Genomic DNA, 17,947 nt, shown 5'->3' on the forward strand with positions numbered 1-17,947 from the left:
AATTGAAACTATATATAAGCTGCACAGTATTAAAAACATACAGATAATTGCAATAAAAACAGCACGGCACTGGCTCTTTCACTAAAAGCTCACAAAAGCTTAGAATAAGGTTTTCAGTTGTCAAGTAAGAACAACATGGAAGGAGCATATAGCCTATAATAAATAATAGCATCACAGCGAACTATTTTTTTTAAACAGTAGCATAATTGATTTCAGTAATGGAGTCACTGACATTATTTCAGATACAAATCCAGGAACTTGGTCACTAATTCTTGACACACACACGGAGAGGGAGAGTTCTTGACACAAGAATTTGATGCAAATTCAGTTTGAATGGGTTTAAAGAATATATGTTGGATACGTCATGCCATTCCCATTTATCAGTTTTGTAGTTTTTTTTTTTTTAAAGTCATGCCATGCCAGCATTGTATTGAGTCTTCGCCACTGTGTGGATAGTGTCATCCATTTGTCACTAAATTTGACTTGGGCTTCTATCTGGGTGGAGACGGGTTCTATATCTGTTCTGGTTAGAGACAATAAACCTATTGAGTCCCCTCATCTTTCCATAACGGTGCAGGCCACCAATGGAATCCTCAAGTTACGAAGGCAATGGCACAGTTCACTGCGCCATAAGCCTTTGCCATTGATAAACCTGCAGCATGGCCTGGGTGGGGTGGGGTGGGGTGGGGGAGGTTGCTTTTTCCTAGCTGCAAAGTTCCACAAAGAGGTAGGAATAGTGCAGAGAAGTCCAATCCAATGTGCTATGTATGCCCCCAATGTTTATAAATCCTTTACTTTGCCAAAGTGGCCACGAGTATGACTCTGATGGTGTACTGGCTGAATTATCCCCACGAGGAATGCAGTTTATGAGAAGGGCTGTTTTTTTTTATGAGCTTAGAAGTCTGGGGAAATGGTTCAGTCATTTCTTAAGGCCTTGAATTAACAGGCTGAATACTGTTGAGTTCACTGGTTAAACAAAAAGGAACGCTTCAAAGATTAGTACTTGGAATTCTAGACAAGGAGCTTTCCGAGAGAATACAACTCATGGAAGAGTTAAGCCTTCATAGAGGTGGCAAGGCAATCTAAGTTGATCAAGACTCAGGTGAGGGAGCATAAACCAAACTGGGAGTGATTGGAAGCAGGTAACCTGTACTCCACAAAACAGTAAAATCAGCTGCCACAGCCATTGAAAAAAAGGAATTTTGGTTCCTCCCCCCTTCCAATCTCTTCCTTTTGTAGTGAATCTTAGAAAGCTTGAGAGCAGGGACTGATCTTTGTAAGGCATTCAGGAAGGTTTTTTTTTAACGACAAGTAAGAGTAGGATAAAAAAATACTTGAACTTGCTCTTCAATTATCTGCAAATGCAGCACAAAGAGCACTCAGAAGGAGCAATTCAGCCATTTTTGAAGATCTCTTTAGCAAAGAGCCTTTACAAGATATGGAAAGGTTCGTAATGTTAAGGGGTTTGTCCTGGAAGAGAAACACAGGGACGAAAGTGATCAAAAATGGCATTGATTGCAACCACCTAGTGTGAAATTCACTTCCTGGGTTTGGGGCATAGCTGCCAAGTTCTCCCTTTTTTTAAGGGAAATTCCATTATGCTGAATAGGCTTCCTCGCGAGAAAAGGGAAAACTTGGCAGCTATGGTCTGGGGACAAGCAGCCTTTACAAAGATAAAAGACATGATCTCCATCACTCCCATATTACAGTTTTGTGATGGCAGCAAGGCAGCACACAATGATTGGCAGCTATGGATTATGAGAAGTACTACTACAACTGCATGGTTTAGAATGGATACCAGTTGCGTTCTGTTCCAGAACACTTAGCAAAGCAGGAAAATGTTATGCGCAAATTGAAAAGGGGTGCTTTTCTAATGTTTAGAGACATGCTAAGTCTTTCACTGCTACCTATGCGGTTTATCTTATTTAAGTCTACTTACAAGCCATAAATGCTGGGTGGCCATTATAAAAGAAAAACAAACTAACTAACAACAGCTTTGGACTGAGGACCATTATGATATCAGCATCTTCTAAGAAGAAGAAAAATGAGTTCAACCTAGTAGTCGAGAGTGTCCAGGAAAAAAGAGCTCACAGCAGCCACCTTGTAATAAAACGCCGCAATGCGAGTTGCAGGAGGAAATTAAAGCTTAGTTTCATGTTGTGCATGCTTCCTTGACAGCATCTTAGGTTTCATCAGAACCATTATTTGTTTCTTAAAATTTGTATGCAGCCCTTCCTGGGCAGCAGACATCAACTTGTTAAAGCAATACAATTAAAAATAAAAACAAATTTTAAAACAATTAAAACACTGAAATGCATTTGCAACAACTACAAACATCTAAAACCACGAAAGTCTTACAGAGCATGCTCTGAGGGCACATGGTGAAGCAGATAAATAGCTGGGTTCGGTCAGTGTCTGGATGGGAAACTACATGGGAAGTGTGTGTACAGTATGCTGCTTTTGAATCCCATGATGGGGGAAAGGTGGGATAGGACTATACTACATACATACATACATACATACATACATACATACATACATACATACATACATACATGCCCTATATCAGATGAAAGTGGCTTAGCAATGCTTCCGAGGTGACTAGAAAATACTTTGACCATGGGCAACTAAGTGAATGAGAAGGCCTGATCAGAAAATTGTACCAAACCATATGGAAATACATTAGACAAGTTCTAACAAAATGCAGTGAACTCACCAGGTTAAAAAAGACAAAGAAAAAGGGTAAAGGACCCCTGGATGGTTAAGTCCAAACGAAGGTGCCTATGGTGTTGCGGTGCTCATCTCACTTTCAGGCCGAGGGAGCTGACGTTTGTCCACAGACAGCTTTTGGGGTCATGTGGCCAGCAGGACTAAACCGGTTCTGGCACAACGGGACACTGATGAGTGCCAGAGCGCACGGAAATACACCATGAAGATAGTAGCTCAGTTGTTTAGAGCGTGCTGCTCACAATGCCAAGGTTGCAAGTTCGATCCCTGTAATGGAGGGACAGATGCGGATCCCTTCAGTGCAGGGGATTGGGCTAGAATTCAGGGGTCAGCAAACTTTTTCAGCAGGGGGCCGGTCCACTGTCCCTCAGACCTTGTGGGGTGGTGGTGGACTATATATATATATATTGGGGGGGGAGAACAAATTCCTATGCCCCACAAATAACCCAGAGATGCATTTTAAAAGGACACATTCTACTCATGTAAAAACATGCTGCTTCCCGAACCATCCACGGGTCGGATTGAGAAGGCGATTGGGCCGGCTCCGGCTCCCGGGCCTTAGTTTGCCTACCCATGGGCTAGCGATCCTCAGGCTCCCTTCCAACTCTGTAATTATGTTTGTGAATGCCAGTTGTTGAAAAACACAGGAGGGGAGCGTATACTTGAAGGAGCGTCTCCACCTCCATTGTTCTGCCCGGACACTGAGGTCCAGTGCCGAGGGCCTTTTGGCGGTTCCTTTGCTGCGAGAAGCCAAGTTACAGGGAACCAGGCAGAGGGCCTTCTCGGTAGTGGCACCCACCCTGTGGAACGCCCTCCCACCAGATGTCAAATAGAAAAACAACTACCAGACTTTCAGAGGACATCTGAAGGCAGCCCTGTTTAGGGAAGCTTTTAATGTTTAATACATTATTGTATTTTAATACTTCTGTTGGAAGCTGCCCAGAGTGGCTGGGGAAACCCAGCCGGATGGGTGGGATATAAATAATAAATTATTATTATTATTATTATTATTATTATTATTATGCTCAAGTCCTGCTTGCAGGCTTTCCATACACATCTGGTTGGCTACTGTGAGAGTTGTACTAGATGGCCTGCCAGGCCCGCTGTTCTTATGGTAGCATCCTATTGGAAACAACAAGTGAAAGAATCTTTACTCCCTATACTGTTTCCTGGTAGGCCAGCCTTTGCCAGCCTGGTGACCTTCAGATGTTTTTTAGACTATAACTCCCATCGATCCAACAAGCACACTGGCTGGGGCTGATGGGAGTTGTAGTCCAAAACATCTGGAGGGCACCAGGTGGGAAAAGGCTGTGATAGGCCTTGGAAATGACTTGCAGCTAACCTGTGTAAAATGGAAGATCCATGGGATTTGATTGTAAACAACACCGAAAGGAAGAAAAATCAGAACACCCATTCTACCCAAGAACAAATCCTATTCTACAGTGGCCTGGCCTGAAAAAGTTGCCCCCATATGATTACAAAGCTAAGAGGAGTTATGAGTATTTCTGTAAGTCGTGCAATTCAGTTCATGAACTACCACACTGAGAACCTGGGAAGAGAGTTTGTATCAAACAACAGAGACAAAGCATCTCAGACTCAGCCACTGTGACTATGTAGTTAAAAATAAAACACCCACGTCATATTCTGTTGAGACTGAATGTGAAAAACGTAACAGAGAAGACTTGAATAAGAAACAGAGAGAATGATAAATTTTATAATGCAAGTGGGTGTTGAACTCATTTAATAAGCTGTCTGCACAAAGTGTATCAATCCTATGGCGTGAGCTGTAACTAAGAAGCTTTACACAATTGCTGATTCCTGCATTGAAAAAATCCAGTGAAAATGACAACCATGGAGACTTCCATGATGATGTGTTGGGATATCTTATAACGCCCTCATTCCCACCATGGACAATATATTCTTACGAGTTTGTGGATGGCAGACACCCTGTGTAATGCGTTTGTTGGTGCCAGACACTAAATCCCTGGACCCAAATGTTAAAAGCGAAATAAGCCAGGCTAGTTTCTTCATGAGCTAATCGCCTGGGAGATGAGCCATTTAGAGAACAAAGGAAATGTAATGGGCCATTAAGAAAGGCTCTGTGCCAAAAACCAAGTACCGGTAGGTGGTGCCCCTCCTCCAGCTCTGAGTAAGAAAAAGAAAAGCCAGAATTTAAAGCTGAGATTGAGCTATAGGAAAGGAGGTTTCAGGTTGAAAAGGGCAGCAAGCTGGGTCGATGAGACGTTGAGAGTTTTGTGCTTTGCGCCTGAGCCGAACGGAACGAGTTGCCATGTCTCTCACAATTTTGCTTGTTCAACCTACCAAAAGACCAGAAGGCAGGACTTATGCCGATTATGAATCTGTGAATGAATGCATGGAAGGAGTCTGTAAAATGTGTGAAGAACATCTGAAGAGAATGAATCCTAACAGCCCTTCAATTACATATATTAGCCAGTTATTTGATTTCATTGATGGCTTGGCTGACCTCAGCTGCCTTGTTTATCGTGCTGATACTCAGACATACCAGCCATACAATAAAGACTGGATAAAGGAGAAGATCTATGTCCTTCTCCGCAGACAAGCTCAACAAGCAAGCAAATAGACACCATGGTTAAATGGGGTTTTGAGGGAAGGGTTTTGACAACAGGTGTGTACAGCGTTCTGTAGTGAAAGTTTTGTATTGTAGTCCTTCTGTTCATTCTTGTTAGCCTGTATCTGAGACAAAATCTGTTAGAATTCCAAGGGACTTTCTCAGTTTTAAAAAAGAAGAAAGGATATGCCTTCCGCAAGTCTTTTAGTTTAATTGTCGTTGCTTAGACAGTTCTACTTTCGTTCCTCACTCCCAGGATTGTTCAATTCTGCTTTACCACAGTCGCTGTATGTACTCCCCTTTGGGGTTTTTTCCATTGTTATTTCTTGGAGGCAGTCACGGTGAAGAATAAAATAAATACTCTTTAGATAAAGAAAAAGGGGTCAGCAAGCTGGAGAGAGGGGCAGAGCGTGATGGTTGATTTCTGTTTGAATCCAAGGCTGTGGCTATGGGAGAAACAAGGCCCTCTTGGGGTGCCAATGCTGTGAACCCCTGCATCGTAGGCTCAGGTTGTATATATGCGAAATAAATTTAAAAATTTAAAAAATGTCCAGTAGCACCTTAGAGACCAACTAAGTTTGTTCTGGGTATAAGCTTTTGTGTGCATGCACACTTCTTCAGAAAAGTTTATACCCAAAACAAACTTAGTTGGTCTCTAAAGTGCTACTGGACAATTTTTAAATTCATTTCGACTGCATCAGACCAACATGGCTACCTACCTGAATCTAGGTTGTATATATGCGTCAACCATATATAATGAAGACAGCACTGTGTCTGCTGTGCCTCCTTGGGGAACGGCCTGAAAAGTGTGCATGGAGGTCCTGGGATGCCCAAATGGCAAGACCCCCCTCTCGACTTCAGTGACGTGGTCCAAAAGAAAGAAGAGCAATACATTTGGTACCAGCTTAGCTGCATACCAAACACCATCCAGCCATCTTAGGGCCTCCACTCTGGATTTGTGTAGGGTTTACTCCTTAGCAGCGCCTTATCTTCTTCTGAAGATGTCCTGCAAGGCAACAGGTAGGTCATCAACTTAAGTATTTGTGTCAGAGGGGGAAATGTCCTTTGCAGTAGGTCACCCAGAGAAGCATTGGAGATGGTGCTTTGTCTTTCTGGAATGAGAAAGCAGAACACTCCCTGATCAACAGTAATAAAACTTCCTTGAAGTACATGTTGTTGTTTAGTCATTTAGTCGTGTCCGACTCTTCGTGACCCCATGGACCAGAGCACGCCAAGCACTCCTGTCTGAGTTTGAACATGGTCAAACTCATGTTCGTAGCTTCGAGAACACTGTCCAACCATCTCGTCCTCTGTCGTCCCCTTCTCCTTGTGCCCTCCATCTTTCCCAACATCAAGGTCTTTTCCAGGGAGTCTTCTCTTCTCATGAGGTGGCCAAAGTATTGGAGCCTCAGCTTCAGGATCTGTCCTTCCAGTGAGCACTCAGGGCTGATTTCTTTAAGAATGGATAGGTTTGATCTTATTGCAGTCCAGGCCCGCCCACCTGCCGCGCAGCAGCGCCTGTTGTACCCGCGCGATGCGCGGCACCCACCCTCCCACCGCTCTGGGAAACAGGGTGGGAGGGTGCCGGAACGGGGCGGGAGGGCGCCGGAGGATCCGGCACACCACGGCGCCGGGACATCAGGGTCTTTTCCAAGGATTCTTCTCTTCTCATGAGGTGGCCAAAGTATTGGAGCTTCAGCTTCACGATCTGTCCTTCCAGGGAGCACTCAGGGCTGATTTCCTTAAGAATGGATAGGTTTGATCTTCTTGCAGTCCATGGGACTCTCAAGAGTCTCCTCCAGCACCATAATTCAAAAGCATCAATTCTTCGGCGATCAGCCTTCTTTATGGTCCAGCTCTCACTTCCATACATCACTACTGGGAAAACCATAGCTTTAACTATACGGAAGTACCTAGGATTCCTCATTACTTGGTTTACCAGCTTTTGTTTGGGCCATTAGATGCAAAATCCCCAAATAAAAAGTGTAGAATTCTTTTCACTCTCACACACATTGCAGAAGAGAACCATTTTCATTACAACTGAAACTGGGAACAAGAATATGATTACACCTTGATTGTTCTTTTAAATGCATACTACCCTTCAGTGGCAATTTTCAGGGCCTTTCACACCCAACAGTAAAACATAAAAAGGTAATAAAGCAACAGCAATAGAAAAGAATGGTGAAGTAGCAGTAAAACAAATAATAATAATAAAAAACCATTAGATGTTATAAACCTGGAAAACAAGGTTGTCTTGCCAGGGCCCACAATTCAGTCTCCTGACCAACAACTGGCTGTCCTTAGGGGAAATTTGGCTTTCTGTGTGTCTTACATGCCTGTGTAAAATTTCATGAAGGATGAGAAAGGCAGGGTTGAAGAATTGTGTTGATGAATAATCCTGTGATGCCAGAAGGCTAAGATGAGAGCTTCTTCCTTAAATCCCAAATAATGGCTATTTTCTGCTCTGCTCACTTGGACCTAATACCCCGACTGGCTCCTGCAAGCTGGGGCAGGCTGAAGAACCAGTCTGATCATCCGGTTGAGCATTTACAGTGTATGTTGTTTTTGCACATTTCTTCTTCTGAGGAATGAATCAGACTTCAGCATACAGCTCCAGATAAGTAGTGGGTGTACCTCCTTTGAACCTGATGTTAGACAATACGAGGACACATTGCACACTATTTATGACACATGATCAAACTAGGTTGGTCCCTTGCACGCTGTTTGCAGGAGTGTCTGCTGCACCACAGTTCCGGAACCCCAGAGTCGACTTCTATTGATGCAATTTGAAAGCATCACCTCTCTGCAAGTTCCACACAGCACTGACAGCAGTAATACACCCACCGCCTCCTGGGTTGATCTGCATTGCGTGGTTCATCTTCCCTGTGCTTGATCCAAGTGGTTTCAGCTGTGTTTATAAGTCCAGTAATACCAGAAAGCTATAATTTACAGGCTCCTCTTCTATACAGCAGAGAGAAGATTGCTAGATTCTAGACAAGTTCCCCGTTCCTTTGAATATTATCTAGGATGGGTCTTTTTTCTCTACATGATTGGGCACAGAGATAGTAAAATATAATGACCCATCTTGTTGGCACAGGTTGTTTCTAGAAGTTTTCAAACCCCTGGGCAGATGGCGCTTGACCAACTTCAATTCCAAAATGTAAAATCAAACCCCACCCTCTGAATATACATAAGGGTCTGGTTACTTCTGTTTCAGTAGTACCTCTACGTACAAATAACTCTACTTACGAATTTTTCTACTTACAAATGGAGCTCCGTCTGCCATCTTGGGTGCGGTTTAGATAGGATTTTTTCTACTTACGAATTTTTAGATAGGGTTGCTTCGACTTATGAATTTTTTCTCCCAATGCATTCCTATGGGATTCGACTTACAAATTTTTTCGACTTACAAATGTGTGTTCGGAACGCATTAAATTCGTAAGTAGAGGTACCACTGTATCTGAAGAAGTGTGCATGCACACGAAAGCTCATACCAAAATAAAAACTTAGTTGGTCTTTAAGGTGCTATTGAAGGAATTTTTAAATTTTGTTCAGACAGAACACTTCGTGTTGTTTCTAATTCAGGTCTCGTTTCATGTAATTTAATGTTTTTGTTTTGTTTTCCTTTTTTCTCTCCAAAAAAGCATTTAAAAATGCATAACGTTTGCATGAATGTCAATGGAGCACACGGTATCGGAATGCAGCTGAACTCTGGATTTTGGCTGGGAGAAGATCTGGGGATATTTTAAGTATATTGATCTCTGCTGTAACTTTAGTGTTGTGTGTGTGTGTGTGCTTGGCTGGGAATCTTAACCAGCCTCTCGTAAAATCCTGGCTTTCATCAATTCTCATGGGTATTTCTCACTTTGCCTCATGGGAGAGAAACAGGAAGTGTTGTGTCATTCTGATCTTCCTCTATCTCATTGTTTGTGTAGTTGGGGGGGATCTTGTATAGCTGGGGGGCTAGGATGTCAAGTTGTGGTAATCTTCCTTGTTTTTCCTGGCAATTAAACCACTCCTCATCCCACTCCCACTCTGGCTCTGTCAGTCCCATATCCCCCCCCCACACCTCTGTTGCAAGAGCTGCAGGTCCTCCTCTGCATTCCTAGCACATGTTGACGTTAAACAGATGCTACGGAACGGAATTTGGGGCTAACCCTTGGTCCACCTACCTTAGTATTGTCTACACTGAGATTTAAATGCACCAAAATAGAGACTCAGATGTAAATTACACGACAAGCATGGTTGTCTGCATGGTTAAAAGCCAAAACAACAGCAATAACATGGTATAAAAGAAGATAACACCTAGATATACAATCATACTCCTGTTGAAATGTGGAACAAACTCTGGCATATTCAAACAACAGGAAAGAGTTGAAAACTTTTAGAAATGGAGTAAGTTGGAAGATCTTTATGAAAACATCAAAGCAGGATTTGGCAGCAGCCAGATGTAAATGATGAATGTAACTATAATGAACAAAACGGCTAGTTAATGTTTTTAAATGTATATGCTTCTTTAGCCTTTGGTTCAAATGTATGTAAATGGGGATTTGATAATAGTTTCAGAGACACGTTTGTTGACAGAATGCAATACATATCTTTCTAGCATTTAAAGACTTAATAACAGCAATACAAACAAATACTATTGTCTGGATACTACAGCTATAGGTGTGTAGGAAATATTCAGGTGCACGCGCAGAGACCTAGTTATTTGAAGGGAGGATCTGGCATTTTGTGAGAACATAGGAATGACAGCAATAATTATATTGTTTTCCACATCAACACCCAGAAGCCCTAGACTTCCTTTAAGTTAACATCTGTTTCTTTCATTTGTTTTATTTATTAATTGCTGCCCATGAAACATCCCAAAGCAATTTATAAAAACACCCATGACACCTCCCTCAAAGCTTCTAAATTTTACATAATAATAAAAAAGTATTAAATGCTTGGTTGGCATCTGTCTGTCTCGGGAGATAATGAAGGAGTGTACCTTTGGGAGTGAAGTCAAACTGTTGGAAGGTTACAGCGCCTGCTGTGGTTGTAGAGACCGCTATGAGAAAGACATGTTTTGTTGCAGCTGGGGCAGATGAAGCATTGTTGCAGCCGTGGGTGCACTCCCTCATTTCTGAAGGAACAACATGCAGGGCATGCTATGCTAGGCAAATATAATATTCAATGGAAGGACCTGGACCAGATGCAACAAATAGTCAACTATTGCGCTGAAAGGGACGCTGGTGGTGCTGTGGGTTAAACCACAGAGCCTAGGGCTTGCTGATCAGAAGGCCGGCGGTTCAAATCCCCGCGATGGGGTGAGCTCCCGTTGCTTGGTCCCAGCTCCTGCCAACCTAGCAGTTCGAAAGCACGTCAAAGTGCAAGTAGATAAATAGGTACTGCTCCGGCGCGAAGGTAAACGGCGTTTCCGTGCGCTGCTCTGGTTCACCAGAAACAGCTTAGTCATGCTGGCCACATGACACGGAAGCTGTCTGCGGACAAATGCCGGCTCCTTCGGCCTATAGTGCGAGATAAGCGCTGCAACCCCAGAGTCATCCACAACTGGACCTAAAGGTCAGGGGTACCTTTACCTTTACCTATTGCACTGAAACCTGCTTGTCTGGAAAGATCTTCTGAGCGCAGTTCCTGTGGGACTCCATAAAGGTCAATCCATTTTGCCTCCATGATATTCATAAAAGGCATGTCCTGTCTCCCCCCCACCCTCCAAAGTACTGAATGTTAACAGCTCCTGCCATTCTTATCTCTTCAAGTACTGGACACAGTCACCCTCAAAAGGAAGCAATCAGTCCAACCATAATTAAAGGGCCAGAAATACTTGCTGAGGAGCCAAGTTTTTACACAGCCCACGGGAGAGGTGGATAGCTTTGGAAAAAAAGACAGAAAATTGTTCATTTCCTTCACAATTGAAACAATTGGGAAGCACTGTTTTAATAACCAGGGTACTTCTGCATCCAGTACTTAAGGAAAGATTAACAACTAACTTTGAATGCAGGCAGCCTCCTTGGAAAATGGTAACCTCACCCCTTCGTTCTCCTTTCAACTTCTCGTCAGTCATGTAAATGACACTGCTTACATCATGGAGATGATGTAAAGCTTAATTGAGGCTTGGAAAAATGCTTTAAGATGTATGAATGAAAGATGCTGTGGCAGATCAGACATTATTAACTCCCTCTAAGCTAACGCCTGCGCCTGAGGTAAAAAAACTACTTGTTCCAAAGCAATGCTTCTTTGAACTGTTTGGCATAATAAGTGTGATTTCTTTGGGGTACAATTACAATGTTATATCTTTCTATCAGATTTCTATGGAAAATACTGAATCCTGTCCAGTCAGTACGGTATGCACCTTTAATAAACTAACAAAACATGAAAGGTGAAACAGTGAGTGTGTGAGAGTGTAAGAGAGAGATTAATAAAACTGAATTGTAGAGTTGTGCAGGGCCCAAGGGTCATTGGTCCAAGCCCCAACAACGCAGAAATCGCAATGAAATAATCCCTGATAGATGGCTATCCAAATTCTGTTTTAAAACCTTCAGTGAAGGAGAGTCTATCACCATTCCACTGTCAAACAGCTGTAACTATCAGAAAGTTCATTCTAATACAGTATTTAGTTGCAATCTCCTTTCTTGAATTTCAATCCATTGGTTTGGGTGCTACTCTCTGGAGCAGCAATTTATGCACAATATCTCTTATTCCTGGGGACAAGATCAGAGCTGATACAGGCTGACAAATCTGAATAAACAGCTTTTAACAGAATCTTTATTTTTACCACCTGCTTGACCAAGAACTGTAGAAAACTTGTTACAGGTAGGTAGCCGTGTTGGTCTGAGTCGAAGCAAAATAAAAAAATCCCTTCAGTAGCACCTTAAAGACCAACTAAGTTTTTATATTGGTATGAGCTTTCGTGTGCATGCACATGTACCTGAAGAAGTGTGCATGCACACGAAAGCTCATACCAAAATAAAAACTTAGTTGGTCTTTAAGGTGCTACTGAAGGAATTTTTTTATTTTTTAGGAAACTTGTATGTTTTCATAGTATCACAAATAGCTATTAACCAACTGTCCAAGGGGATGGAGAACCTGCACTCCTCTAGATGTTGTTGGACTACAAAACCCATCATCCCATGGTGGCTGGGACTCATGGGAGTTAGGAGTGACTATCTGGATGGAGGGCAGCAGTTTCCCCATCCCAGAAAGGTGTCAGCTGATCCAATTTGCACTCTTGTTAAGTCTGACTATTAACACATTGAACTCTGCAGATAACTTTTAAAATAAAAACAACAACATTGTTAAGTTCAAACTGATAGCAAAATATGTGTATGGGTAATAGAATTTAACACCAAATATTATTCACCCTAGTCAAGACACAAGGTGAGAATATTTTTGAACAGGCATGTCCAACAGGTACTGTAGATCGTGATCTACCAGTAGATCACTGGATGTCTGCGGTAGGTCACTGGTAGATCATTGGCTTCCCTCAAAGAAGCTGAACAACTGTGGCTCTCCTTAAAAAAGCTCAACATTTACCTCCTCCCTGAAAAAACTCAACAACTTTGACCCGAACCCCCCCAATAGACCTTCCTCCTTCCTAAAAAGAAGCTCAACAACTTTGACCTGAACACAAAAAAAGGGGGTAGATCACTGCCAGTTTTTAACTCTGTGAGTAGATCGCAGTCTCTTGGGAGTTGGCCACCCCTGGTTTTGAAGAACCAACACCCAGTGGACAAAATCAGTCACAGCACACACTGCTATCATGTTATGTATGTGTTTTCTCATACTTATAACTTGTCCATCCTCCGAATGGGAACGCAGAATGGATAACAGTACAGAAAAACAATAAAACATAACATTAGCAACACAATGACAATATATACAATGGAGCAGTCTCAGAAAGAAGGCTGGTTACATTTCAGAGGCATGGGTGAAGGAGAAGGTTGTCACCTTGCATCTAAACGAGGACAACATGGAAGACCACCAAATGTTGATAAGGTTGAGGTGGCAAGCAGGGCATCCCCAGATCTTAATAGATGGGTAAAGCAATACTGGAGAAGGTACTCTCTTGATTACTCCATCCAGAACCTGCTGTCTGCATAATTTCTGGACCAGGAACCACTGGTGTCTGTATCATTTATACAAAAATATAAAATGTACACAAAATTGTATGTAAAATATAGAAAAAAGGATCAAAAATATACTGCCAGAGCCAGTATCAGCAGATTTACTGGTCTAGATGGTCCAATGGCTTGACCCAGCAAGACGTTTATGTTCTTACAGCTAACTTGCATGCTAAGCAAAAATTGCAGTAATTTGTAAGAAATAACTGTTTTGTGATTCTGCATCCTCCTTGGATAGACTTCTATCTTTTGAAAATAGGTTCTGTAGGATCACAATAAATCTTTAGAAACATGCCACTTGCCAGATGGTGGGTGGTGGAAACAGACAGAGTGGTACTAGCAAACAGTAAGCTTGCTCTGCAGGAAGATCAAATGAATGTGAGCAAACAAAATCTCAAATAAGGGTGTGGCTATCTTGGGATGGGCTGGACAAGGCGGATGTGAAAGCAGTTGCATCAGTGCCTTTTCTCACAGCTTTCCTTGGCAGGGTTCCTAGCAGAACCAAGCTAGAATGTGTAAAGCTTCTGCAGCAGATTACTGAATGAACTTAAAAGCCATATTGTTCTGTTAGAGGACTATGAGCTGGTGCATTTGTGCAGATCAGACTGTGCACTGGCCTTATATGAATACACAATTACCTGTGAGAAATCTGGCAGGCTGCAAGTCTGAGAAAGAGCCAGCCTCAATAACGCAAGCCTCAGCTCTGCTGGTGAGAATGTTTTGTGTTCTTGGTCTTCCATGTCTACAGTAGGGATGTCCCTGGGTTATCCTGTCCCAGCGCTGGCTCAATGCATTTTGCCCCCTGTCTGAGGCAAACCACAAAATGCGCCCCCCACCAAACCAGGAAAGAAAGGGTAAGTGAAGATCTACACCAGAAACAAGGTGAGGGAATAAAGATCTACATTGGGAACAAGGGGGGAATCAAATTAACCTTACCCAGTGGCTGAAGTGGTAATCAAAAGCCACCGTGAGGGAAAAGGGCCTCCATTCTGAATCATGCTGGGTGTAGAGCCCAGGACACCCCAGAGGGTAAGCCCCTGTTCTTTTCTTCGTAGAGATGGGAGTAGACCAGTAGCACCTCCTACCTGAAGCCAGGCTGCTGTGGAGGTGGCAGGGCAGGGCAGGGAGTTGCTGAGGAGGCGGCAGATCCGACCTCCAAGTACAGTAGTGTGCCACAACCATCACTGCTACCATGGCAGTGGCAGCGGGCAATGTATTCCTTGGAGGATAGATCTGCTGCCTCTGTGGATCCTGCTGCCTGAGGCAGTCACCTCACCTTGCCACATGGGTGAGTCAGCCCAGCAACTAGCCCTTGTTTTCAGAGGTCATGGGACAACAATTCTGGATATATCTGGGAGTCAGTCCTATTGAATTCAACAGGGCTTGTTTGGCTTGCACTGTAAGGCTACATCTACCTTTAATTTAAAGTGTACTGCGATACCACTTTAAACAGTCATGACTTTCCCAAAGCAATTCTGGGAGCTTGTTAAAGGTGCTATATCCCCTCACAGAGCTACAATTCTCAAAATTCCTTGTGCAGACAGATTTATTGTTAAACCACTCTGAGAAATGTAGCTCAGGGGTAGGGAATAGGGAATAGGGGTTGCCCAACAACTATCAGCACCATTAAGAAACTACAGCTCCCAGGATGCTTTGGGGGAAGATGTTAAAAGTGGTATTGCAGTTCTTTCAATGTATGGTGTGACCGTGGCCTAAGGCTCTCAGAACTCTTCCTTCCTTGCCATGTCCCATCAAGAGCCTCAAGAAGACAAGGTTCAGAAACAGAAAAGCATCCATCACAGATGCTGTGGGAAAGACAAGACTTCATACTTTATAACAGGCATCCCCAAACTGCGGCCCTCCAGATGTTTTGGCCTACAACTCCCATGATCCCTAGCTAAGAGGACAGGGGTCAGGGATGATGGGAATTGTAGTCCAAAACATCTGGAGGGCCGAAGTTTGGGGATGCCTGCTTTATAAGGTGGCAACTGCTAATACTAGCTCCCTCTGACCCAAGACCAGATACCAAACCAAACAAGGCATACACTGGAGTTAGGAAATCTAATACCATAAGATGGTTCTACAGTCCCTCTCACCTGGTGCTTCACCACATCAGGGAGTGAAGTCAACCTCCCTTGTTTATACTGGGATAGGGGAGATCTTGGTTCAAATCCCTGCTCTGCCATGGATCTCTATCACTGTAGACCAAATGTGCATTCCTTCCTTACTCTGATCAGTACTATTTATAATGATGAAAATGCATGCATGCATGCATAAATATAAGTACTTCAAGTACCGGTAATTATCAAGAGAGTCCTGAAGGTGGGGAGGTTTCTGGCCCTGTCAGGAGGAACAGCATGTGACACTAGTTGCTTAGGAAGGGATGCCTTTCTCATCAAAGAGCTTTACTAAGGCAGGTCAAGAACATATCTAAAGCAATCTGTTGTTTGGTCTTCTTTGCTAAAAGCATGAGGTGTGTCCTAAAGGATTTGATAGACTGAGTTTGCACATTGGCCAGAGATCTTGAAGGTGGAAGAATGGATATGTGTGTATGTGGTGTTTCTGAAGATAGTATGTGACACAAGCAGCATGTGGGTACATTCTCACATACAGATGCTTCATACACAATATTTTTCCCCATTAAAAAAACAAACAGGGAGGGAGAGACTTTAGTCACATGTCAAATACAGAGTGTATTCTGCCTGGCAGTGCTCTTCCACAACATGAATTGAATCTCTGGCCATAAGCATGCAAAGCTGCTTTATTGGAATCTTGTTTCATTTAGGCAAAGCTTCCTCAATCCATTACTGTAGTCTGAGGGACCAAGGGGAAGAAATATTCTATATTGGGAAATAGATATTTTATCATCTTTACCAGCAGAGGGCAGTTCACAACCATGTATACAGGGAATAAGGCTCTCTTCAAACAGCTGCTCTTTCTTCCTCTCTTCCCATCCAGAAATGATTGCTTGTTTTTAGGCTATGAATCAATATATTATCATCATTTCATTATTAAAATAACATATTAGGAAGAAGAAAATCCATCCACCTTGGAATATTCAAATATTTATATGGTCAGTTCTTCTCTCTCAAATACTGGTATGTATATCAGAAGTACAAGTACAAGTAAACTGAAAATATGGATTTGCAGTAGGGCTTGGAGTGAAGACAAGCACACCAAAAAGTTTGTGGGTGCCAGATTTGTAATCCCTATAACCCTAGCAAGTGTTAAAATATAAATCAGGCTAGCTTCCTCATGAGGTGATTGCCTGGGAGATGGGCCATTAAGGGAAACAAAGGAATGGCTGTGTGCCAGAGGGCAAGTGGGTGAGTCTCCTTCCCACAACTGTCTGTTAGATAGAAAGACAAAAAGTGAGCACAGAGGACCTAGAAGAAATAGCTGCAGGCTGGAAAAGCAAAGAGAAAAGCCCTAGCTGATTTCAGCTTGAATTCAAGGCTGCGGCTATGAGAGAAACGAGACCCTTTTGAAGTGTTAATGCTGCGAATCCCTCCATTGCAGGCTCAGGTTGTATGTATGTGTAAATAAACCATATATCACAAAGACGCCACAGTCTCTGCTGTGCCTCATTCCCAAAAGGAAACATGAAATCATGCACTGCTTGGAGATTGAGGTAGCGTGCAACAGTATGTACCACGAAACTGGGGAAGTACCAATGGAAGGTTTTTTTAAAAAGGGAGAAATCGAGGTGCTTGAGATGAAATTTATCCCCGGCTGAATGTGTTTCAGAACAAATCCTTCCTCGGGGGCAGTGCTTGTATTATTAATAACAAATATTAACTTTTATTCCACTTTTAACACCTCCTCTGGTCCTTTCCCCTTGAAGGAGGCAGCCCTTCTTTCTCTTCCTCATCTCAAGCCCCCTTGACTCAGCATGCAAGGAGTTCAGGCTGTGGTGCTGAGGCCCACCTGAAAGTGCCTCAGGAACAAGCCCCACTGGTGGTTCCTCCAGTCCACTGTTTGAGAAGCACTGTGCTATGGCATTGGGGTGGGCTATTTTCATCGTTTTCCTTGATGGCATGTAAGAATAAGAAATCACACTGGATGTCGCCAACCCGAGGCCATCCAAATATCAGCTGATTCACAGGGGTCGAGAGAAAGTTAACTCCTCAAGTGGAATACTTGAAGGACTTAATACCCAAGTAACGGTGCTCAATACTCCATTTCTGAGTATTATGCTGAAGGGAAGAATTAAAGCTTGAATATATTTCTTTTTAGGTAGCCCTCCCCACTCTCAATATGTTGGGAATCACTGATTACCAAAAACACAGGATTCTTTCTTTCTCTCTCAGCAATGTTTTCTTTGCTCCTTTGTTCTTTTTCAGACTGAACTCAGGGACTGAGGATGGTTGAGTAACAGGCTTGCAGAAGGAAGGAAGTGGCAAATTCTTAACAGCGCTGTCTTATAAATGTTTACTCAGCCAGAAGTAAACCCTATTGGGTTCAATTGAGCTTACTCAGTAACTCTGTATAGGAAGCCACCCCTCAT

The 17,947-nt window shown here is 42.9% G+C and overlaps 1 protein-coding gene across 1 annotated transcript; it reads left to right on the top strand.

The window, feature by feature from the left end:
• The first annotated feature begins 680 nt into the window (after window positions 1-680).
• Window positions 681-5,696, top strand: LOC118078675 (enhancer of rudimentary homolog). The gene has a single exon (XM_035102632.2). It carries the CDS (start codon window positions 5,018-5,020, stop codon window positions 5,327-5,329), a length of 312 nt encoding a protein of 103 aa, XP_034958523.2. The 5' UTR covers window positions 681-5,017; the 3' UTR covers window positions 5,330-5,696.
• The last annotated feature ends 12,251 nt before the right edge of the window (window positions 5,697-17,947 follow it).

This window comes from Zootoca vivipara, chromosome 5 (genome assembly GCF_963506605.1).
Source record: "Zootoca vivipara chromosome 5, rZooViv1.1, whole genome shotgun sequence".
NCBI classification, from domain to species: Eukaryota; Metazoa; Chordata; class Lepidosauria; order Squamata; family Lacertidae; genus Zootoca; species Zootoca vivipara.

Excerpts from the sequence above, each read along its gene's own strand:
- LOC118078675 (XM_035102632.2), top strand. The coding sequence starts at position 5,018 with ATGTCTCTCACAATTTTGCTTGTTCAACCTACCAAAAGACCAGAAGGC.